At 39.6% G+C, this 23,270-nt stretch overlaps 2 protein-coding genes across 2 annotated transcripts in view; both read left to right on the forward strand.

Moving 5' to 3' along the window:
* The window catches only part of LOC122865588 (ephrin type-A receptor 5), a 70,985-nt gene extending 65,013 nt beyond the window's left edge, over positions 1 to 5,972 (forward strand). Inside the window, exon 19 of the mRNA XM_044174229.1 lies at positions 116 to 5,972. Coding sequence (XP_044030164.1) covers positions 116 to 227 — 112 coding nt within the window. The 3' untranslated portion in view covers positions 228 to 5,972. The remainder of the gene's footprint in view (positions 1 to 115) is intronic.
* Positions 5,973 to 22,325: 16,353 nt separating this feature from the next.
* Positions 22,326 to 23,270, forward strand: LOC122865469 (heat shock protein 30-like). Its single transcript, XM_044173924.1, has one exon. The coding sequence runs from the start codon at positions 22,492 to 22,494 to the stop codon at positions 23,155 to 23,157; it is 666 nt and encodes a 221-aa protein (XP_044029859.1). The 5' UTR covers positions 22,326 to 22,491; the 3' UTR covers positions 23,158 to 23,270.

Below are 23,270 nucleotides of genomic sequence, written 5' to 3' on the forward strand. Positions count from 1 at the left end.
CATTTAAAAAAAAAAGTTAAAGTACAGTAATTTTTTATCACTTGCATCATATATTTCTTTATTTGTTGTCAGACTGATTGATAAATAAGGGCCTGTTGTTTGTGCTCTTTTTCAGGGATTTGCGAAGAGTAGGAGTGAACCTGGCAGGACATCAGAAAAAAATCATCACTACCATTCAGGAGATGAGAGTCCATATGAACAACACCAACTCTACTGTAAACATCTGATGCATATGTACAGGCACAGACACACACACACGCACGCACACGTATACACATACAGACAATATGTGGACCTAGTATGTGACGAAAAGACTTGCTGTTGGACCTAGAGCAGCTTAGCACTTTCTACAGACAATGAAACCCAATGTTTATGGATCTAAACTGGAGGATCCACAGTTTTGTGGCTCTTGTGTGTGGAGTTTGCTTGTGGTGTTATGGGGGATATTTGACATTGCAGCACTAAAACCAAACTGAACTGAGTGGTGCTACATGAAGGGAAGATGATGGTGAGCTAAACTGAACTGAACTTAAGTGAAGACTTTTCCTTCTAATTATTCCATTTGTGTGAATCTTAGGGATTCTGATATCTCTCAGATATCTTTGGATTCTCTCAGATCAAACATGAAACATAGACCGCAGATCTGGCTCTTAGAGCAACCAGCAATTTTATGGCTATATCACAAGTATGGGAGTTTTCATGCAGCGGTCTCAGACTGAACTTTTTCAGCCTGTCTCAGGTGATCTGAACCCAGTGGAGTACTGACTTTTTCTCTGGAAGTACAGTTCCATCACAAGTCATTGAATTGAACACCACTCTCAGGCAGGGTAAACATGTAATAATGGACCAAGAGCAAAATCTTCATTAGTTTCAATCTTTGCTTTGCCATGCTGACGTGCTTTGGATTTTGCTGTTGCATTTTGTTGTTGACCTTTTGGCAGGTCTTCATGCGACAAGACTGCAGTTGTAATCCAGCTGTATAACTCACGGAAGGTCCAGACTCATATTCAGCATCATATACGTCATTATTTTCCAAAGCAATGCAAGACAAGAGTACATATTGCAATCTTCATTGTTGTATTTTAAATTTCAGCCTCTTTAAACATAGTCCATGACAAGGAAAACTTCTGGGTCTGGCTTTGTCCAGAAGAGTTTGGGTCTTATTGAACCTACAAACAAAGTGTGAAAAGATACAAGCCTTTAGGCACTAGGATACTCTTTACTTAACTCTTCTTCTGGCTGAATGTATAGCACTACACAGAACACAACGCTGAGTTGCAGCATCAACTTATGTTTGATATGTAAATGCTGTCAAATTGGGATAGAATGTGGCAATAGAACCATTCTGGTCCTTAAAACCAGCTTCTGAATCAAGCTGTAGATTGTGTAAGAGATTCAGCTGGCTGGTCATCTTTGCTCTGAAAATATGTAGAAATCTCCACTAAGATCTTGATGGGTTCTTACAGAACTCACTCAGCTATCAACTCCTAAACCATGCAGATTCAAATTTAAAACTGCTTCATACTGGATACTTGGCGCATGTTTTAGTGGAACGTTCAGTCAGATTCCCGGGAACCTTCGTGTAGGTTCTAGCAACAACATCCCACATTCAAATCAGTCACATAGCTTCACTCAGATTCTAGCAGAACAATATACTGAGATTCTACTGGAACCTTTGCTCAGACACTAATGGAGCCTTCACCCAGATTCTGATGAGCCCTCACACAGGCTCTATGTCGGACATTCAAATGGAACAGTCACACAGGTTCTAATGGAAATGTCACATCATGGCACTTCCAGTAGGATTCAGCTGGAACATTCAATCCAGTGGAAATTTCATTCATGGAAATTCATGGAATGTTCAGTTGATCCTGATGGAACATTTGTTCATGTAATAATGGAACTGCTGCTCACATTCTCATGCAAAGGATCACCCAGATTCTAGTGGGACTGTTTACTGATATTCTAATGGAACTTTCACTCAGATTCTAATGGAATCTCTACTGGGATCCCAATGCAGCCTTCACTCAAGAGTGCACTCAGACTGGAGCCTTCACTTAGACCCAACAACCTTCAGGTACCGCAGAAAACCCTCAGCAATCTGTTCAGTTCACCAGAGTCTCTCTCCACCACATGTCTGCCACACCACAATAAACCTCACTCTTACAGGACTGCTGAAAATAAGGAGGCAATATTGATCAACTTGATAATCATTTATTTATTTATACCTGTTTAAAAAATGAGCAAAAATGATGTAGACAGTTTGTTTTTGATCATAATACTCTCTCTTGGACTACTGAGCAGCTCTGCCTACATGTCTTTCATGTATATAATGTATTATATATTTAAAGCAGGGAGCATTGTTCTTCGGTCTACTATCATGTGGACAAGTTGGTATTGATCAAGCATCTCAGAGTAGTGCACATTAGTAAATAGTGACAAATATTCTAAATCAGCATTCCTACGACTTAGACCTGGGCCACTGTCAGGTGGGGGCAACCAGCACATCTGTCCCCATATAAGGGTGCCCTAAAGGGTATGCAGAATTATCAAATATTCATGCTATGTTGTTGGTGATTGTGTTTCATTTCAAGTTTTAATGCAAGACCTAGAAATATTTTCAGCTGCCCTAAATGAGACAACAATAAATACTCATGTTGTCTCTAAAAGCCAGAGAAGTGTGCACAGGGATTGATGAACATATGAACTTCTGTTGAAAGGTATACAATGATGTCAATGATCAAGCCCTTGATTTACTTCTCTTTGGTATGGTTTGTTACACATTGCTACTCAGTGCTTTATTGCTAAAACTTGACCCTTTTCATCGTAGTGTTCACCTAAGCAGGAACTGAGTTCTGACAGTATATATATCTTCTTTGCAAATGACATGCTAATATTTTTCTTGGTTATACACAGTGTACTGCTAGTGCTGTGGCATAAGAGTGGAAATGAAATGAGATTGTAAAGCTAGTTTTATAAGAGGTGGTATCACTTGACTGTATGAAAAGCATAGAAAAGCACACAAGAAGAATGTACGGTTTTAAAGGGGTATTTAAATTTTTTGGAGAACATGTTTCGCTTTTAAACCTCCTTCTGAGTTCAACAGGAGTCAAAGTAAAAGGCCTCATTGGTGGTAGAAAGCCGACCTCACTTGTGGCGTTTAAGCCTTTCCACCTGCTGTCAAGATCAAGATCATACTTCTTGGCTGGTTTTATAAAAGAATGTGAGTGGGAAATGGGCACAGTTGTTGTTCTATATGGGTATGTGTTTTTAAAAGTCGAAATGTTCTACCAGAGTAAAAGTTTGCTTGAAAGATAAACATCTGCATAGTCTCTTTAGTCTACATTTATCACTTTAGAAGTTTGGCTCCAGCTTCTGCGTTAATATACTATATTGTAGTTTTAATGGTTGGGAACAGTAGCCATTTAGCAACATTAGATTTGTGGTTTTATACCTTGTTTAAGCCACAGTGTACTTTTTTATTCAAGCAGGTCTTATTCTGGTCTTCAAAAATGCAACCAACTCCTTGGCAGTAAAACATATATACTGTATGTAGACTGTTGTGGCTATGCAGATGTTTAATTTAGCGGGGGAATGCATCAATAACATGGTGCACCTTTTATATTAGACAATATAAGGCATGTACAGTGAAAGTAATTGTGCTGGGTGCTTTTAATTTACCACCCAACATGTTTTCAATTCAAGTTTCCTCAGTCATATGAATACAACAGGCGTTTGATGAAGTTTCACAGTGTTTTGGTCCTTTTCAAATTTCATGGCATTGGCTTTTTACAACCACCCTTTTCAACTTAATTTTCAACTTAAGACCTATGCTTGGGGCATGAACAATTGGTGAATAGTACACCCTTATAAGTGCCTCTCATCTTTCAAGCACCATTATTTCCTCCCCCGCCAAAATGCTATGCCCCAATTGAGCCCCAATTTTCTATGTATTTACTTTTTGCCAACAATATTTATAGGCAATAAGAAGAATGTCAGACAATGTGTATGTTGGAACTAATTTAATTTGCACTTTATGAGAAATCTGTTGCCCTTTTGTTTGACTAAAAATGTCTAGAGTTGACTGACTTTTTAGTGTTAAAGTTTTTCTTAATTATTTACTATATAATTACTGTGTTCCCTTATGCTGATTATATCACTTTATATTCTCAATGCTTGTAAAATTTGACAGTTAAGCACAAGGCATTGGTAGTATTTTTCAAAACAAATCAAAGCTATATATATATGGGAAACTAAAGCATCATTGATGTAGAGCACCATTTCCTTGTGTACGGCACAACGATACACCTTCAGAACGTAAGCACAGGGTTTGACAGAAATCTTTTAGGACAGTGAGCGGATTATATGATTTTGTACAAAGGTCAATAGCACTAGCCCTTAATGTTAACAAACGTCAGCCAGACATTTTGTCTGAGTGTTTGTAGCATTTTAGAATTACCACTGCTAAGTACAAAAGTGTGAAAACAGGTATTGATTTGTTGTCATTGCAAACAACAACAAATATACAATTTATTTGATAGATGCTGCTGAGTGAAATATCTTCATTAATTCAAATTATTTATTCTCAGCACTTTTGCATTGGCATGATTTTATCCTGTCCATCTCTTATTAAGCAATTCTCATTTAGCAGGAAGGAAAAAAGCACAGCAAACCAGCAGAGACTTGTAAAGATTTATTGATGTGTTGTTACTCTACAATGACTGTCAGCTAGGACTCCATCAACCATGCAGTGAAGTGTTTATGCAGGAGCCAATATTTTAGTGTCAAATCAAATTACATAACACGTTTGATGTAACATCTGAATCAGCAACAATATACGCATACATTTCCATAACAAGTTCTTGCATTCGTACACATTGGAGTTTGTTGAAAATGGCTCTGTAATAAAAGCACTGCATAAACTGTTGGATAGGAGGTTTGACTGAATTTTAGCAAATGTACAAAAGCAATACCTGATTATTAATATTAATAAAATCGTATTTGCATACACAAATACATGGGGAAATAGCAACCATAAAAGGTTGCACTGACATCTGAATGGTTGTAAGACATTTTATAAATATGAAAACATAGTGTCGGTGTCTTTTGAAAACCTCCAGAAATAAAGCAGATAAGTGGGCGGGGTTATATCTGGGCCAGGGTTCTGGTAGAGTCTGGAACAGTCCTAATGTTTTCCTTAGACAATATTACTATTTTTGACAAGCTGTTTGAGCATTTCCAATATGTAGACGGACATTTCAGTTGAATCATCAGCTCCAGTCAATGAGCAACTGTTCAAATAAAAAGTCAAAGGCACAAGACTGTGTATGTCAAGAGTATTGTTCCTGGTTGCAAGGATGTTTGGAATAAGTTTAAATGGATTTCAGATCTCTAGCTGACATCTTTGTCATGGCAACAGCCAATGAGGCTGGTGGGTATTGTAGTATTTTGTGCCACTGACAAACCACATTGGGGTTGAAACATTTACCACAGGTATAATGGTGTTGAAGACTCCAGTGTTTGTGTGTTGAGTAACACTGAGATTAACGCTAAAATTAAGCTTTCAAATGCAAATTTGCAGTTTCAAAAATACTCCTGTTACCAATGGCCCCGTCCACTTTAAAACTGTATAGTTAACTTCTCCGGGAGTGGAAAATAGGTACATTTATTGGGTCATCATGACACATGCGGTCTTAGGGAAAAATTCACTCTAAGTGTCAACATTCTAAAGCAGGTATGCGGTTATTCGGTTTTTCCCAGGTTAAAGACAATGATCATGTTATCAGTAACTCACACATAAGGTTTTAAACAACTGAACTGTTTTGTGATTCTTTGAAAGCACAGTAAAAATACTAGCATATAGATGTGCTATTGGTTTGTCTTTGAGACTGTCATGTATTATGTTTGTGTTGATGTTTTTGTAGTGTGTTATCAAATTCTATATTTTTGCAATAAAAATTTTAAAACATCAACTCTTTCTCTCTGTTCTACTAATACCTGTTGAACACAAGGATTCACTACATGAGATACATCTCGGTCTGTTGTTGGTCTGTTCACCACTTTGGTTCAGACTGAAATATCTCAACAACTATTGAATGGATTGCTTTTAGAATTTGTACAGACATTCATGGTCTCCAGAGGCTGAATCCTACTGACTTTGGTGGTCCCCTGACTTTTCCTCTACCGCCACCAGCATGTCAAAGTTTTCACTTATTCAGTGAGGTATCTTAGCATCTACTTGAACGATTTATTGCCATAGAATTTAGTTCAGACATTCATATTCCTCTCACAATTAATTGTGATAACTTTCCATCTAGTGCCACCATCAGGTCAAAATGTTAATTTGTCCAATACTTTGGTTAATGACTAAATACCTGCAAAACAAACAACATTTCAACCTCTGCTCTACTTTATTTGATGCTAATTAGCAAATGTTAGCATGCTAACACATTTAACTAAGATGGCAAATGTGGTAAACATCATACCTGCTAAATATCAGCATTGTCATTGTTAGCATTTAGCTCAAAGCAACTCTGTGTCTAAGTACAGCCTCACAGAGCCGCTAGCATGGCTGTAGATTCTTAGTCCTGTTTACTGACGTCCTTGGCAATGCATGCAGTTATGAAGAGAACACATTTCACTTAGTAATGAAATGTTTTATGGATGCAGCTGTGTGCATAGTAGCTTCTTACTATTATTGCTGTTCATCTTTACCAGTTAATAGACCAAACTATAGGCTGTGAACTTTATTGTAATGTACTTTGTCAGGATTTGTGATCTGTTTTTGTCTGAGTTTATATCCCTTGTTGGTTTCTATGTAATGAGCTATTTTAGCCAAACAATGTAATTGCCGAAAGATGTTTCCCAGCAATGCAATTAGACATGGTTTATTGGTTGAGATAACAATTGTCAGGGTAACAAGGGAGCTAGTTGGCTGTTTTTCTCTTTGTCTAGATGGAGACTGGGAGGGAAGTGGTGGGTGTGGGTGTAGATGGAGACAGATGGATAAATGAACACAAACAGTTGTTGATCTACGAAGCAAATCAAATACTGCCCAAGTAAAGAAAGTCACCCAATGTAACACCCATCTATGTGCTGAGGTATTTGGTGAAATATATTGTCAACTGTGCATCATGGATGACAACACAATCCAGTAGAATATAGTTCATCACTGGTTTATAATCATAATGAGCTGTGAGGTTCTGTAGAATGCATGATGTTTTAAAATCTGATGACGCAAGACCTGGCAATGATGTGTCTGTCTGATGCATGAGCTGCTGATGTCAGCAGCTCATGTTATTGTGTGATCCCTCTCTTACAAAAGAGCCAAATATGTGAAAGCCTTGCTAACAATTAGCATATTAACCAAGACTAGTATATCTGATTTTATTTAGAAAAATGTGGTGAATTGTCATGGAGTATTTCTTCTTTAACTCCTCATGACAGGTTTTACAATAGAAAATGATTTGCTTAATCTCCTTTGCAATACATAAACAAATCCCTAATTCACGTGTCTTTTCATGATTTTTGTGATAACCTTGAATCATGTGTGAAGGTGATGCTCAGTTCTTACAGTGCTACAGTAGTTTATATGTAAATATCAGCACCAAATGGCTGCGTGTGTGTGTGTGTTGTGATGTCAAATCAAACCTAGCTGATCTCTGGGGGAATCCACTGCCTGCACACATGGCTCAAGGTGATTATTACACTCACACACACAGAAAGTGTATGAAGGTGAAATTAGCCATCACACCATCAGCCTGGCTATTACTGAAAGCTCTGTATCAGCGGCTTGAAGAAAAAAGCTGCACGGTGTGTGTGTGTGCATGTGTGTGGTGTGCGTGCGTGTGTGTTGGGATTGCACTGGGGCCACATTCCCACTGGTGCTGACTGGGGTTGTTCTTGGATGGATGGACAGGTTTCTTGCTTTAAGCAAGCCCGGCTGTCTCTCTGTATGTTCAGTATGCATGTCTTCACATACCTGCCTGCCTGTTTTGACCAGCTCCGTCTGCCTGACTGCTTACATGCCTGTACATCTCCGTATTACATTCAGTTTGTGACTCTATTAGGTCCTTCCTGCCTGTCTCTCTGTTTGCATTTACATCTCTGTCCCAATCTGCCGCTCTTTACTGTCTCGCTGTCTATTAGACCGTCACTGTGTCAGTCTAAAGTCAGGTATCCCAGGGCACGATAAAGTAATTTTCTATTGAAGAGGTGTCAGTGGTCTAGGCGTCCCGAGGGTCATTTGAAAATCATTGCAGAGATGCCTCTTTAATCATTATGAATGACCTTCAGCAGAACCTTAGCTGTCAATTTAGGTGTGATTGTGTGGGTCTCTGTGAATCTACGGGTTTTTGTGTAAGTAGGTCAGAATGTATGCATATCTGTGGGTATATGAATGCATGTATCTGTCTGTATGTGTTTGTACTGTATGTGCGTCTACATCTGTGCCTGTTTCTGCATTTGATGTTTGATTTAGGTGGGCTGTTTATGGCATTTTACGCAATGTGTTAAGTTAGCTTAAGAGTCCTGCAGGACTGGGGTGCAGGAAATGCTTTGCAGTCAAAAGCTGGTGCTGGTGCGGATTTTATAGTGGGCTGGGTGTTTAAAATGGCAGTGCTGTTTTGAAGCAAACTCAACCTAGCCTTTTAAAAATGCAGAAACTTGCAGGGAAATTATAAGCTTTGAGGGGTTACGGTCACCTCAAACTTATATTGGTTTTTTCAGGAAGGAACCATCCTCTGAGCTGAAATAGTAACTGCTTGTGTGTGCATCTATTAGTGTGAGCACACTTGAATAGGCCCATTAAAACAATTTTCTTGCTTTAAAATCTCAATTACAATACATATTTGTGAAAAGCAAGGTTTTTTCACTTTTAAATCATCTTGTAAAGACATTTAGGAAGTGTAACTTTTATGTGCACTAACAAAAACTCAAAAAAATGGGATACATAATGCATTGTAAACTTCAAAATTTAAATCCCAGCAATGTTTAGGCCATGTTTACATAGCATGCTCACTGAAGTATATAACCAGTTGAATGAGAAAATAAAACTGAGTCAGAACAGTCCACTTGCTATCTGTCAGCACTGAAAATAGTGAGCAGGTTTTAGGAGGTGATATTGTCATTGATATAAATTATAATTTCCACTTGAAAAATATTTTCCTCATATGTCCAGGTCCTGGCCTCCTAGTTGTCAAAATGTAATTTTTTAAATCACTTGTCATGCAGATGCGAGCTCAAGGTGCATATGGCCAGATAAAGCTGCTCGCCTCCATGTAGCAGCCACCCTCAACACCCATTAAACTGTTACTGGAGGTCTGACCTGGACCAAATAAGCTGCTGGTAAATAGCCTTATCCATTCTGCTACTGATCCAAGAAGCCTGCCATGAGAGGGCTGTGTGATGTCGAGTGGCTGGCAAGGACACATATTTACACACACGCACACACACTCGCACAGAAACCTTGACAGCGGTAGCAGTCTGGCAGGTCTTTGTGTAGCACTGGAGATAACTCAACACACACATTGACTCTCTCTCTCTCTCTCTCTCTCTCTCTCTCTCTCTCTCTCTCTCTCTCTCTCTCTCTCTCTCTCTCTCTCTCTCTCTCTCTCTCTCTCTCTCTCTCTCTCTCTCGCCCACAGTATCTGTCTCCTTCATACATCGGCAGCCACAGGGATATATTTGTCACTTGCCCAGATGTTTTTCCAAGGTCCTTTATTCAAAGCAGTCAATCATATGAGCAGAAATGTCCCTAATGTGAAGTCCCTTTGGTACAATGACTGTGTGTGTGTGTGTGTGTGTGTTAGTTTACGTTTGTGTATGTGTGTGGAAGGTCAGTCAAGGTGAGATGAAAGTGCAGTTAACCTTACACAGGGAGGTAATATATTAATAACAACTGCAATACCTCGCACACATTGCACACACACACAGTTGCTATTTCTCTGGTCTAATGAGGTCTGTCACTCTGGCACACACACACATACACACAGATTTTAACTGACTTCGGTGTCTGGGCACACACTCTTCGTTCCTATTTTCTCCATAAAAACTAAATTAAGCATCTTTATCCGACACATTTTCGTTCATGATTCTCTTGAATGCTCACAAACCCATTTCCGTGTTAAGTGATGGAATCATCTGCAATGACTTTATGAAAATGCATGTGCTGTGACGCAAAGAAAACATTCCTAATTATTGTTAATATGTCAGGTCTGTAAAATACATAAATAAACTCTTGGGGGTTGCAAAAGCGGTTGTCCTCCTGGTGAACAAACTAAAGGTTAAAAAAAGACAGAACAGTTGTGAACATTCCATGAGAAGTCCAACAGATAGAGCCATACGGCCATGACATATCCCTTGTGAGCATGAAAGAATCATGTAAGAGCAGTGCTACAAAAAAATGAGCAGCACAAACTAAGTATAAAGGTCAAAATGATTTGAAGAGTTTTGCGTCAAACCTTGCATGGGGTGCACTGCCACATTTGGAGGTTGTTAGCTCCCTCAACCTTACTCCATAATGAAGAGGTGCTGCCTGCCCACTGAGCTGTCTGGTCTGGTAATTATTTTGACATTACCCACTGAGAGCTGGAAGGGAATTATCCTCCACAGTGTCTGCTTGCCATACATTCTCCATAATCAGCCTCACCATGCATGGGTAAATGTGTGCACTAGGCATGAGTACAAAATGTGTGTGTGTATGTAGAGCAGTGAGAGCATGTTACAAATGGACCACAGTCACTTTTTGCTGTTATGAAGGTTCATGATTCAATTTGATCATGTTGGAGTTACTGATCACATTGTCAAACACAAATCTGCAGGATTTTTTTCTTCACACAGTGAACAGTCCAAGCAAGAGTTCAGTGGCTGTGTAATGTACAATTAATAAAATGCAGATGAAACAGCAATGTTAGTGCTGCAGTATGGCAATGTTGGTCTCATACTGGATACAGGATCTTCTGTTTGATGAGAAGAATGCAATAAAGAGGCTTCATTAGAGATGTTTTTGTTACTCTTGCAAAGCCACATAACATTGTTTATTAACCTTGCAATATCCCTCACAGCTGTGATGCTTGCACAGTGTACCTACTCATAATTCTGACAGGGTTTAGCATGTTGCATACTGTAATGCAAAGCAGCAGCAACCCTCTGTGAAAGCATCCTGAGGGAGAGCAGGGCCAGATGTTTCTCACAGTTTGAACAAGGCATTGCAGTTTTGGTTTGTGAAGTTAAAAATATGTTTTTTTCCTTTGATTTTTGAAGTTAAGTAGTTAAACTATTGATCTGTATCATTTGGGAGAATAAAACTGCATAAATATGTTAAATTCATTCAATTCACTTTAGTTCAGTTAAATGTGGTGGAGTGTAACTAGGTTAATTTATGTTCATTACAATCCAGTCAGTTCAATGTAATTCAGTTACATTCAAATCAAATCGGTAAATAAAAATTTGTTTGATTCCAGAAGGTGTTAGTAGAGAAGTGTATTAGGCTCACATTAAAAAAAAAATTAGTTCAGTCAAAATTATTCAACTCTTCAATAGAGCACAGAAATGTAAGGCGGTGATTCTGTACTTTTTACACGAAAATGCAATTTCTTAATTTCTTTCTTAGTAATACGAAAACCAGGACTACCACTTTCTGTAGTACATGATATGAAAATATGTGGTTTTCCTGAGATATGCATAAACGGGAGTTAATAGCTATGAGAATGACTTGGTGTCTGTGAGAAACATCCCATTTGTCTTAATATTCACTGTGCTGTGCATAGACAAACTAATGACTGCAATGCATCACCTGGATATTGTATTTCAATAAAAAAGTGTGAGTGTGTGTGTGTGTGTGGATGTGTGTATTATTTGTGCATGTAACAATGTTCTTTCTCAGTCAGTCTCCCTGTATGTCTGTTGCACATTTGCAAGTATCTTCCTCAGTATCACATATGTGTAATGCATCATATATGTAAAATGAAGTGGCTCTCAGTACAACCTTGTCTCCTTGGTATTCCATGCAACGAATTTAAATTGTGAGGTACGTTCACTGGCTAATCAATCGCCAATGCACATGCAGTGTGACACTCATGTAGCACAGGAAAAAGTGAATTTGTGGAGGAGGTTGGGCATACAAGGGTTCATGTTTCATCTTATGCTTCAACTATGCATTGATTTTTTAAATGGATCAGTTCACCCGAATCACAAAAAACCCTTGTGGTATCTAGCCATGCAAATATTTTCAGTGTTAAGTGTGCAGATTTTGAGATATACAGATCTTAATGTCTGCCACCACAGCATTTTGGAGGTAAATGGAATTTTATTCATGCTGTTTTAATTGGAATTACTCTCTATCGAAGAAATAGTCCTATTAAAAACTGTTGACAACGAGGTCTGTGGATTATCCTGACTGACGGACACACGGGACCTGGTGAGTTTTTCAAATGTAATTTTTCAATGCTTTGAGCAGCACAAATGAAATTCCATTCACCTGCATTCTTTTGGGATGGCAGCACAAATCTCAGTGACATATATTTTAAAACCTGGGCAAATAAAAACTTTTTTATCTTCCATGCATTCTTTTTTCTTGTCAAAACCTGGCGCCTAAATTACCCACAACTCAACCACTGACAGTTCAGTCGGAGATTCGGGTGTGTTATGCTATTAGTGGCTAATGTAGCCTTGAGCATCTAGCCTCAAGCATTGATGAGGAGCGGGCTACAGAGGTCTGGTAAATTCACTTGTGACATCACGTGAGGCAATTTATTAGACTTCTTGTAGCTCCGTCTGAAGCCACAAAAGGCTTTATAAAGGCTTTATTTTTTCATATATGCAATATAACGTCACATCGAGCTGAAGCATTCGACCAGTCTTGGGAAATATGTGCGAGTGAATGATGATCACAAGAAATCATTAAAGGGTAAGACCACGAGCCAACAGTTGCAAAGTTCCTCCACCCAGGTCAAACTCACAGCATTTTGTAAAGGAAAAAAACAGAAGAAATGAACGTGAAATAGTTCATTTTTTGGTACTTTGAACGTAGTTCAAAATTCTGTGAACTGAATTCTCTGAAATTGTGAACTGTGAATGTGAACTAGAAATTGCACAACACTGCCAAGACCTGTAAACAGATTTGGATGTGTAAAATCGGTGGAATTTCCCTTTAAGCACGATGGTAATCTTTTGCCAAACCTTATCTAAGTGCTCAATCTCAAATTATCTTAGTAATTTTAGTTGCATAAAGATAAAAGACAAATAACTTAATTACCGTAACAATAGTTTAGTTGCCTCAAGCAGATATTGTAAAGAAAGAAATAGGAAACAGTTTGAAGGTATGTTCAGAATGAAGGTTTTGCTGATGTGTTGGTTTAAAAAAAATCCTCAAAAAACTTATTTAGCTAATACAAAATAGTTACATATGAACATAAATCTCAGAGAAATAGTTGCTCAGTCTGACCTTTGCTTCAACAATAGTGCTCACTACAGTGTGTAATAAGTCATTATTAAGTCATGTTTCTAAAATGACTATTGATTTTGTCCCTCAGAGCGAGCAAGCTGCCAAGGGCTACAACAAAATGCACAGATGGAGATATGAGTGAAGTTTCTATAAGGGCGATCTCAGCAGACGATCAGTTATCATCCGCAACCGATGATGAATCACTTCGCTGTGCTTTTATCGTTTTGTGCTTTTCCCTTAGTCATATTCCCCAAGAGGTATTTTCTTCTTATTTTGTACTATGCCTGGCAGAAAAAATAAATGAATGTTTGAATTACTTTGAATGGATGATTTGTCTGTGCATTTCACAGCACATAATTTGAATGTCTCTCTGCTTTTCAACATCTGTCTGAAAGAGAGGAAACAGAAATTCTTGACTAATTGACCTCATTTGGTGCAGTTGCTGATTCCATCTCATGTTGTTGCATTTTACTGCAGACACATTTTTATTCACATTGTTATTAAATACAGACATGGATGTATGTGTGTATGAGCACCTGTGTCTATCTGTGAAGCCGTTTAGCTCAGTGTCAGACCTTCTGAAAGTGTATGTCGTAATACATTCAAGTCCATTAATGCCTGGGAATGAAATAGAATCCAAAAGAGGACACACACACACACACACATGCATGCACACACACAAACACATACACACTCGCCTGCGCACACACACACACACTCACACACAGAGTGCTGTATGTCTCTGATAGCTTCTATTATCTAGGTCTCCCTCCTGGCTGCACATCAAACATGGATGAGCTCCAACCATAAAAGGCTCCATTTTCCTTTGATTTATACAAGGAATAAAAATCGGAAAGGTGAAAAGTCCAAACCATGCATATTTTATCGGCTCGCTGACACCAAAGGCAAGACGGAACAAATTTTAACATAGAGCAAAACTTAAAATAGACCATGATAGGACCAAACACAGGAACTGCAGCACTGAACCTCCTGACCTCGTTGGCCAAAAGCCTTCTAACCTGATCCAGTATTAACAAAAACATGGCTGTAGTGGCAGAAATAAGTACATTTTAATCATTTTACAAGCAAGTTTTACTTGATTCACTTGAGTAATTATTCAAACAATGATACTGAGTAAACATGGTCTCTTTTTGGCTATTTAACAGGGAATGAACATATGAAATTGAAGTCTAGACCGCAATGTAAACACGATATTTTACATACTGTCCTCGGGGCCCTGTTTGTCTTTTTCCTTGTTAAAAGGCAGCGGTGATTACAGATCAGTACTCTGGCAATGAGAGGCTTTATCTATGTGCCCCCATGGTGTTTCCACTAATAGTTCCTATGGCAGCGAGGGTGGGGGCTGGGTGGCGTGTGTGTGTGCTGGCCAACCATTGGTAAATAGGTGAAATACTGAGTAGCTGTAGTTTAACACATTAAAGAGTCCCTTTCCAATCTGAAAATCTGACAATACCACAAAATTAGAACAAATATATTTAGAAAATGTACTCTCACAGCAGTCAATGTCATATCATATCAATATACACAAATATTTGTATTGTATCCTTTGAAAGGTGACCTCCCTATAATTTAGAAAATAGCCACAAATATATATTTTTGCCAGATACTGTCACTGCAAAATTACCATGACACCCAAGTTAAGTTTTGGTGGATTCTGTTTCTGTCTGTCTCATTTTTTAACAAAAGTCTAAATTACAGAAAGTAGATTAAGCCAATGTTTATATATTTACTGAATGAGTCTTCTGCATTCTAGATATATTGAATAAGGAACTTCATGTCATGAATTCCCCTTCACAATTCATATATTTTTAGGTAAAGCTGAAATATATAGTTATATGACACCTTTTACTCTATTTTGGGTAAGGGCTCCAAAATCATTCAGATACCACTCACATACTACACCACCCTTGCAGACACATCCACATCACCTTTCTTTGTGTTAGTTCATCCCCAATCCTGTCCACCTTTTCTCCTCCCATTACAACCATCCATCTGTACTGTACATCCATCTCCCCTTCCCTCCTCCCTCCACCACTCTACTCATAAATCGCTCCATACATAGCCCCACTCCCATCCCCACTTTCCCTCCCTCATCTCATCCTTCCTTCCTGTCCCCTCTTGTTCCCACTCCCCATTTTCTCCCCTTCCCCTTTTCTCCATCCATCCATGCTGTCTGAATAATGCAGTGGCCACGCAGCTGCACTGCCATTGTCCCGGCTTCAATGTTAATGTTGCGTCCTTGTCACAATTATTGGGTCACTATCATCCATCACAGCTAATCATTGTCATACAGATACATGGACAAACAAAACACATTACGGAGAACAAAGGCACACGTATGTAGAGAACAAAGGCGCACATGGAGCAGAGAAACATGTTGCGGATTATGACGCTTGTGTTAAATTAAATGATGCACTCTGAAAAGGCAAACACAACAGGAGATTTATTTTTGGCACTGAAACAGATGCCACATGCAAAATGTGTCATTGATATAAATGGAAATAATTACATTTGTATGTGTGTTCTTGTTATCTAAATATAGGTAACAAAGTACATCAAGTATTTTCAACATGTCAACAAGTTACACGCCGCAAATGTTTTTTTCTGTGTGCCCAATGGTATCCCCAAATGTCACAATTTCATCCCAAATCACTGTCATGCTGTAACAGTGAGCTGGAAGGGAAAGGAAATGTGGGGCTGCCGTTCAACACTATAATCAAATCATTAAAGGGTCAGTTCACCTAAGTCAACAAAAAGCAAAGCTTACACCTAGCGGTGACAAGCCATGCAGACAATTTTGGTTTTTATGTGCCAAGGTGTTAAGATATTTAACACTGAAACATCTGTTGCCACTCCAACAGGTTGGGAGATAATGGAAATTGATTTTTTTGGTATGTTTGTTGTGCTGCTTCAGTTATTATTTAAAACAGTATATTTAAAAATAACTTAAAAGCAGTTTGTAATACTACTTTTCCTATTGGGGTGGTGGCAGAACTTTCAGAAGGAAAAACAATATCTTACTATATGGTGCACCACATTTACTGTATTGAGTGTCCAGATTCTGAGTGTGTAAGTTTCCCCACTAGATAGTGCCTCAGTGGACTGAAATTAGCTGTGTCCACGGCATGCACACTACTCCCTGCTAACAATCCTACAATGCAATGCATTGCATTTTGTAGATGCAAAAATCACTGCTGTGCAACAACAGCTGTCAGTGATGACGCAAAATGATGTAAGTGTCCAAAATCTCAAGCTAAGTATTGAGTGTATTATATAGACAGTAGTGAATGAGTGAACTAAGGAGAGATTTCAGAAACAGCCCAAAACTACCTGCAAAAGTAGAGACCATTAGGAGTAAGTTTAAGATTTTTCTTGTAATTTGGGGGAACTGACCCTGTAATTTGTAAAGATGTTCATTCCTCACTGAATTTAATAACAATACAGATGATCATCTAGTCTCATGTGGCTCTTCTTTGTGAAAGGAAGGGCTCAAAATAGTCCAAAAATAATCATTGCCAATGAATTTGGCTTCCATCACCAAAGTGATGTGTTTTTGGTTTACTTTATGCAATGAGGATCTTGTGAGTTGTCTGCTCTCACTAAGACACACTGACATTTGCCATCAAGAGCAGTTTGTAACAAAATTCAGCTTTGATGGAGAATACTGTCAGCAACAGTCTCATTATTTAGAGCTGCTGTCATAGTTTAGTTTGTAATAAAAGTCTTCATATAATTCCAAGATGTGCTCCTCCCTTCGAGTTTTGATCACCTCTGTGGTTTGGCATTGCTTCAGATTCATGGATCAAGCGGCTAGAGAATGCTTGTGATGGAGGACGGGTGTTTTGCGGGATTATTTGTTTGATTTTCATCAAACAAACACTTTTCAGTGAAGGACTGCACTGAAGACTGTGTGGTGGCGGGGGCTGAATGATGGGGGCTAATGTGGATTAGGTTAAACAAACCCATTAAAACATGAAAGTTTGTTGATAGCTGATGTGGGAGTATCAGGCATCTCCTCTTAGAGACCAGGGGCTTTAGCGTATAAAGCCTGTGCGTGCATGTGTGCATGTGCATGTGTGTGTGCTGCAAATGAATCGATAGTGATGAGAACAGGCTGGTTTCTATTACCTATTTAATTATCCTCCATCAAACAAACATGATAGCACCTTGAGATCACTTAGACCGTGGTCCTTCACACACACACACACACACACACACACACACACCCTTACACACAGGTAGAACGAGAGAGAGAGAGAGAGAGAGAGAGAGAGAGAGAGCACAAAAGTATAGGGTCACTTTTACTTTTACTATCATAGAAAATAGGAGAGGATCAAGGTCACTAAAGCAGAGAAACACAAATGCATTCACAGTAGAGCAAAGATAGCAGGTTCGAACCCTGTTCTCTGACCTTTAAGTGGAGGACAGAACGTAAAAAAGGTAACAAATGAGGCCAGTTAGGTAAGATAGTATTATTTCATGCAGTTTTAACGTTATTGGTTAAGGAGTTGCAAGCGTGTGCTGCCATTGGCCTCAAGCCGCTAAGTATCAGCTCAAGCGCCATGAGGCATAAATCCTTGCTTATGTCTGTTACAAAGCTGCTGAGCAGTTGTTGTCTGCTGTCGCCGTCTGACTAGACTGACATAAATAACAAAGACTTTCTGGTTGAAATCAAAATATTTATACAGATGATGACTTGTCAACACCAAACCAAAACAAGCCATTTGGATGCTGCAGCTGGAAAAGAGCAACATGGCCGCAGTCAGTGTCTGACAGACAGCTGTGTGTGTGTGTGTGTGTGTGTGTGTGTGTGTGTGTGTCTGCTGGTGTCTGATTAGGCTGCGGTGCCTGTCCTCTCTCTCTCTCTCTCTCTCTCACTCTCTCTCTCTGGCTCTGGCATGATTACATAACAGACAGTGAAATCTGTGTGTGTTGTGTATGTGTGTGTACAGTATGCGCATGCAATTGAAAGCAAGTTTGTGCATTGTGTGACTCAGTGCCTATGTGTGACCTAGAAACGTCGAGCAGCCTCTTATGGCTTCATTAGGGCATAAACCGAAAGTTCAGAATCTGTAACCTTCAAATTATCACCCTACTCATTCCCTGCAACTGTGTGTGTGTTTGTGTCTTTTCTGTGGAGTTGTTTTTCTCACTTTTTCTTATTTTCCTAATGTATTGTCGTACCAAGCTTCTCACAGTTTTCTTCACGTCTTCTATGACTTTTTCTACTAACTTTTTCTCTTTGTCATTCTGTCTTTTTTTTTTATAATATCCTCAAAGTTCCTCAACACAGAAACACAAGGGTCTCCTGGCTAATTTAAAGATACTATTTCAATTTCAACTTATTTCTGAAAAGTCATAAAAGTACAATATCCATGAGCCTAAAATGCAACATGTCATGTCATTGCATCATTTGACACCAAACGTGACGTACAGACAGAAGAAGTAATCAAGGTACAGTTGCTGGAATATGCCAAACTGGGGATTAAATATGATAAAATTGGTGCTTTAGTGAGAGTTAAGGCGTGTTGATGCTGGGAAATTGCAAAGTGACGCATCCTGACGTATGTTAAGACAACGCCAGTGTGCAGGCTTACAGAAAAAAATGGCTGCTGCTGTTTTGAAATCTCTCATAAGCAGTAAGTCCTCCAAACGCCAAAATATGTTGTTTGTCATAGCCGTCAGAGCAATACTTTCTGTTTTATGATCTGACGCCCCTGTCGGCAGGACAAAAGAATTTGTCAGTGCTTTTCAGAACCGTTACAAATCACCGTTCACCAGTATTTGTTATCTTACACCGCTATGGTAAAGGTTTGGTTGGGTTTAGGCACAAAAGCAACTTGGGCAGGGTTATGGAAACATTGTGGTTTGGGTTAAAATGACTTCTTCATTAAGCTTAAGGGACCTTCATCACCATGGTTAAAATAATAATCACTTGGTTCATAATAATAATAAACTTTATTTCTTTAGCACTTTTCGAAACAAAAGCTTTGTTGTCAGACCTACGTGTTTCAAGTTGTTGCCGTCAACAGGGTCAGAATCTGAAAGTGAACTGATTTAAACTGTTGCATGTTTTATCTGGTATCTAAATGTTAGCGGCGCACGTTTTATGTAGACACACTTGGAATGTTGTCTTTTTATCGAAGAACCAGATATTTTCTGAGTTGCTCCTTTTGTTTATACTGAAGATTCAACCAGGAGAGTTTCATACCTTTCCAAGCTTTGGAAGTGCACCAATGCCAGACACCTAACATTGTCTATGCAGAAAATGAACAGGACTTTTACTACAGGAAGTCCACAGTAGATGCCTGAAATAACCCCTACTCTTTTGCAACTCTATTTTAGAGATAAGGAAGTCAGTACAGGAGGGCCATCAGCTCCAGGTCCTACACACAGGACCACTGCAGCATTCCACTACCTCTCTCTCACTCACCCTTCACTTTTTTTCCTCCTTTGCCGAGTCCCGCCTCATCACCTCGCTTTCTCTCTTCCCACTCCTCTGGCGTTCTCTCATCTTTCTCCCCCCTGCTGCATCCTCTCCACCTCTCTTCCCCTCCTCCCCACATGTCTGTCTGTTCGAAACTGGAGCAACGTCTTAATCGAGACTCTGAGACGTGACGGGAATTTCTAAGCAACCCCAGCTCTGCGGTACAGACACAAACACACACACACACACACACACACACACACACACACACACACACATTCTGCTTGGCAGCCAATTAACAGCCTGCGATCCAGCGCCAAAGGAATAACTGCATGCTGATGAGCTGGCGGCTCTACGTGTGTGTGTGTGTGTGTGTGTGTTTGTGATGAGCTGGTGGCCGTCAGAACCACTTACACAGATAGAAGGATATCTCTTTTATGTGTTCAAGGGAAAGAGGGGGATTATGGCGCATTAAAAACCATCTCTGTGAGGGACAAACTAAGACAGGAACAAGGAAGTGCGAGTTTTTGCCCGAGAATCTCTTTGTGTGTGTGTGTGTGTGTGTGTGTGTGTGTGTGTGTGTGTGTGTGTGTGTGTGTGTGTTTTGATGCTGTCCCAGCAGCATCAACGTATGTGTGTGTTTCTGCATACAAGCAGCATTAGGAGAACAATGCGGATGATGTGCATGGAGCTGAGTCTTGCTTTCTCCTCCTCATCCTCCTCCTCCTCATCCTTCCTGTTTTCGTTACCCTTCGTTCTTCTTATCCTCCTCACTTCTATCCTGCCTTCACTTTGGGGAGTTCATCCAAAGGTGAATGCCTGACAAAAAAATTCTCTCCCCTAAAAAAACTCATATATTCTCTTTATGTGTCAAAAATATTGACACCAGCCTTGACACAATATCCCCGAGCAGCAAAGCGCATCCAGATTTCATCATCCGAGAGATAGAATATGTTGAAAAGAAGGCTGTGGGTTTAAATCCTGCCTTCTGTGTTGTTGTTGTTGCCCTACTTCTCTGCACAGCCCTCCATATCAATCTTGTCTGTACACTCTCTGGATAAATATATAAAATACTGGCAGACGAAAGGTGTAAACTACTTATAACAAGTGAGTAAAATAATAATCCGTTCTGTCTCAATTACAGCACATTACTAGTACACGGTATTATATTAACTGAGAATAACTCACCTGTACAGTGTATTGTTTCCTTTTATTTCACTGAAATCTGTCTTCAACATGAAACAGGTGCTATTTTATTTCTGTGTAACTCAGTTTTACACGTATGCATCCAGATTAGGTTGTTCACATAATGATCTCTTTAGATGTGATCTGGACAGCGGACTGTAGTCAGTGCAACATTATCATTTCATGCATAAAAGCATCAGTATGGTTGTGTTGTTCACTTTTGATCCAAACTAAAACCAGTACGGTATGTGTCACAAAAATAAATGAAAGAGTGATTGGAAAGTACAAATTAAAAGTTACAGTATTAATTAGAAACTCTGTGTAATCACAGGTAGCAATGTGCAGTGTTAGTAAATTCATTTTGTGTTTTGTTAAACTAAGATGACAACTAGTGGCAAAGTGCTGAGATAGCAGGAAAGTTGCCTGGCTTTGGAGGATAAGTTTACTGGTAAATTTTAGTGGAAGGAAAGGCTGCCATCTAGTGGAGACATGTGAAAACGACAAGGAGGGATCAGAGGAAACTATGTGCAGTATATAAAAGCTTTAGACAGCCTCATGCTGAGATATGAAAACGACGCTGTTTTTCATCTGAGAAACTCAAAAGACTACATCCACTGAGGAGGCTGTCTCTCATGGATTACAGTTTTCCCTCATAAGTAGCTGGTGGCAGGGCGAATGTAGTATTCACCAAATTTCCATTCTAAGAGATGTATCTATAGAAAGAAGAAAATAGTATTATTCACATATACCGTATGTTTTAATGTTTCCTACATTCCTGAAATTCCCCATTTACTTGTTTCTTCTAGTCAAAGCAATGACTAACCTTTTATTATCCTCCATCTTTGACATTTCAAACTAATTTTGAAAGCATGTTTTTCTCAATCTCTAAAATCTAACCTTATTGCAAAAAAGACGCACACAGAGAGTGACACACACTCAATCATAAATATACAAAGTAGAGTGCTGATTCTGACAATGACATGACTAGATTATCTTTTAAAAATAACCATCAAATGGAAAAGTTCCTGAAGAAATGGAAATGGAAAGAAATGGCATAATGCCTTCACCAGTGTATATTTCAAAAGTTACATTTTCTTAACACATATTATGCAAATTTTACCTATATTGTAGGTGAAATCTTCATTTGTACTGATGAATCTTTTTCAAACAGCAAACTTGATCATGAACGATCCAGTGACGTCAGCACCCCTGAGTAACAGCTCCACCCAGTGGAGAGCTGTGGAAACGACAGGAAAGTTCCTGAAGACTCTGGAGCTCCTCCAGTTCGAATAGAAAAGCCGGGACAGTCCCACTGCTGAGACAGAAAGCAACACAAGCAACACAGAAGAGGACAGACACTTTAACAGTGTTTCATCTCACAGCAAGAGGACTCAACGCTAAACACACAGAGGAGATGCTGTGCTCTCATGGACTCCAGTCTGCCCTCAGTCCATTCATGGACTTCTACTGGCCTGTACGCAGTCTGTGGCCAGAGGTCAGACCTCTGCTCTACCAGCAGGATCTGCTGCAGAGAAACCTACAGGAGCTCCGCAGCAGTCTGGAGCTGATGGACAAACTTCAACACGAGATCCTGGAGGAGACGGAGCCCTTCCAAACCAGCGTGGCCCTGCAGCCGGTCTCCTACCAGCTGCAGGAAGAGGGAGAGCACTTTGGCCTGACCCTGGACACTCAAGGCTTTTCCCCAGAGGAGCTGTCTGTCAGGCAGGTGGGCAGGAAGCTGAGAGTCAGCGGGAAGACAGAGCAGAAGCAGGAGGACGGGAAAGGCTCCTACTCTTACAGACGCCAGGAGTTCAGACAGGAGTTAGATCTGCCGGAAGGCCTGAACCCTGAAGCCGTCACCTGCTACCTGGCTCCAGACGGGAAGCTCCGCATCCAGGCGGCCAAAGCTCCATGTGTGGAGGAGGCTGAGAGAGAGCTGACTATCAAGAGGAGCTCGGAGGAGAAAACACAGCAGAGTGTGTGTTCACACACAGAAGGCAGCAGCACAGAGACAGACAGCAGCACACAGCACAAACCTGAAAACATGGACTCATCTACATGTTGTTCGAACAATGTATAGTAAATGTGTTTTATACAAGTGTTAAATGATGAGCATGTGCCATCTCTCTCTCTCTCTCTCTCTCTCAATTCTCAGTTCTGTGTCTCAATTCAATTCAATGCAATAGGCTATAT

This window comes from Siniperca chuatsi, linkage group LG18 (assembly GCF_020085105.1).
Source record: "Siniperca chuatsi isolate FFG_IHB_CAS linkage group LG18, ASM2008510v1, whole genome shotgun sequence".
In the NCBI taxonomy this organism is placed as follows: Eukaryota; Metazoa; Chordata; class Actinopteri; order Centrarchiformes; family Sinipercidae; genus Siniperca; species Siniperca chuatsi.

Excerpts from the sequence above, each read along its gene's own strand:
- LOC122865469 (XM_044173924.1), top strand. The coding sequence starts at position 22,492 with ATGCTGTGCTCTCATGGACTCCAGTCTGCCCTCAGTCCATTCATGGAC.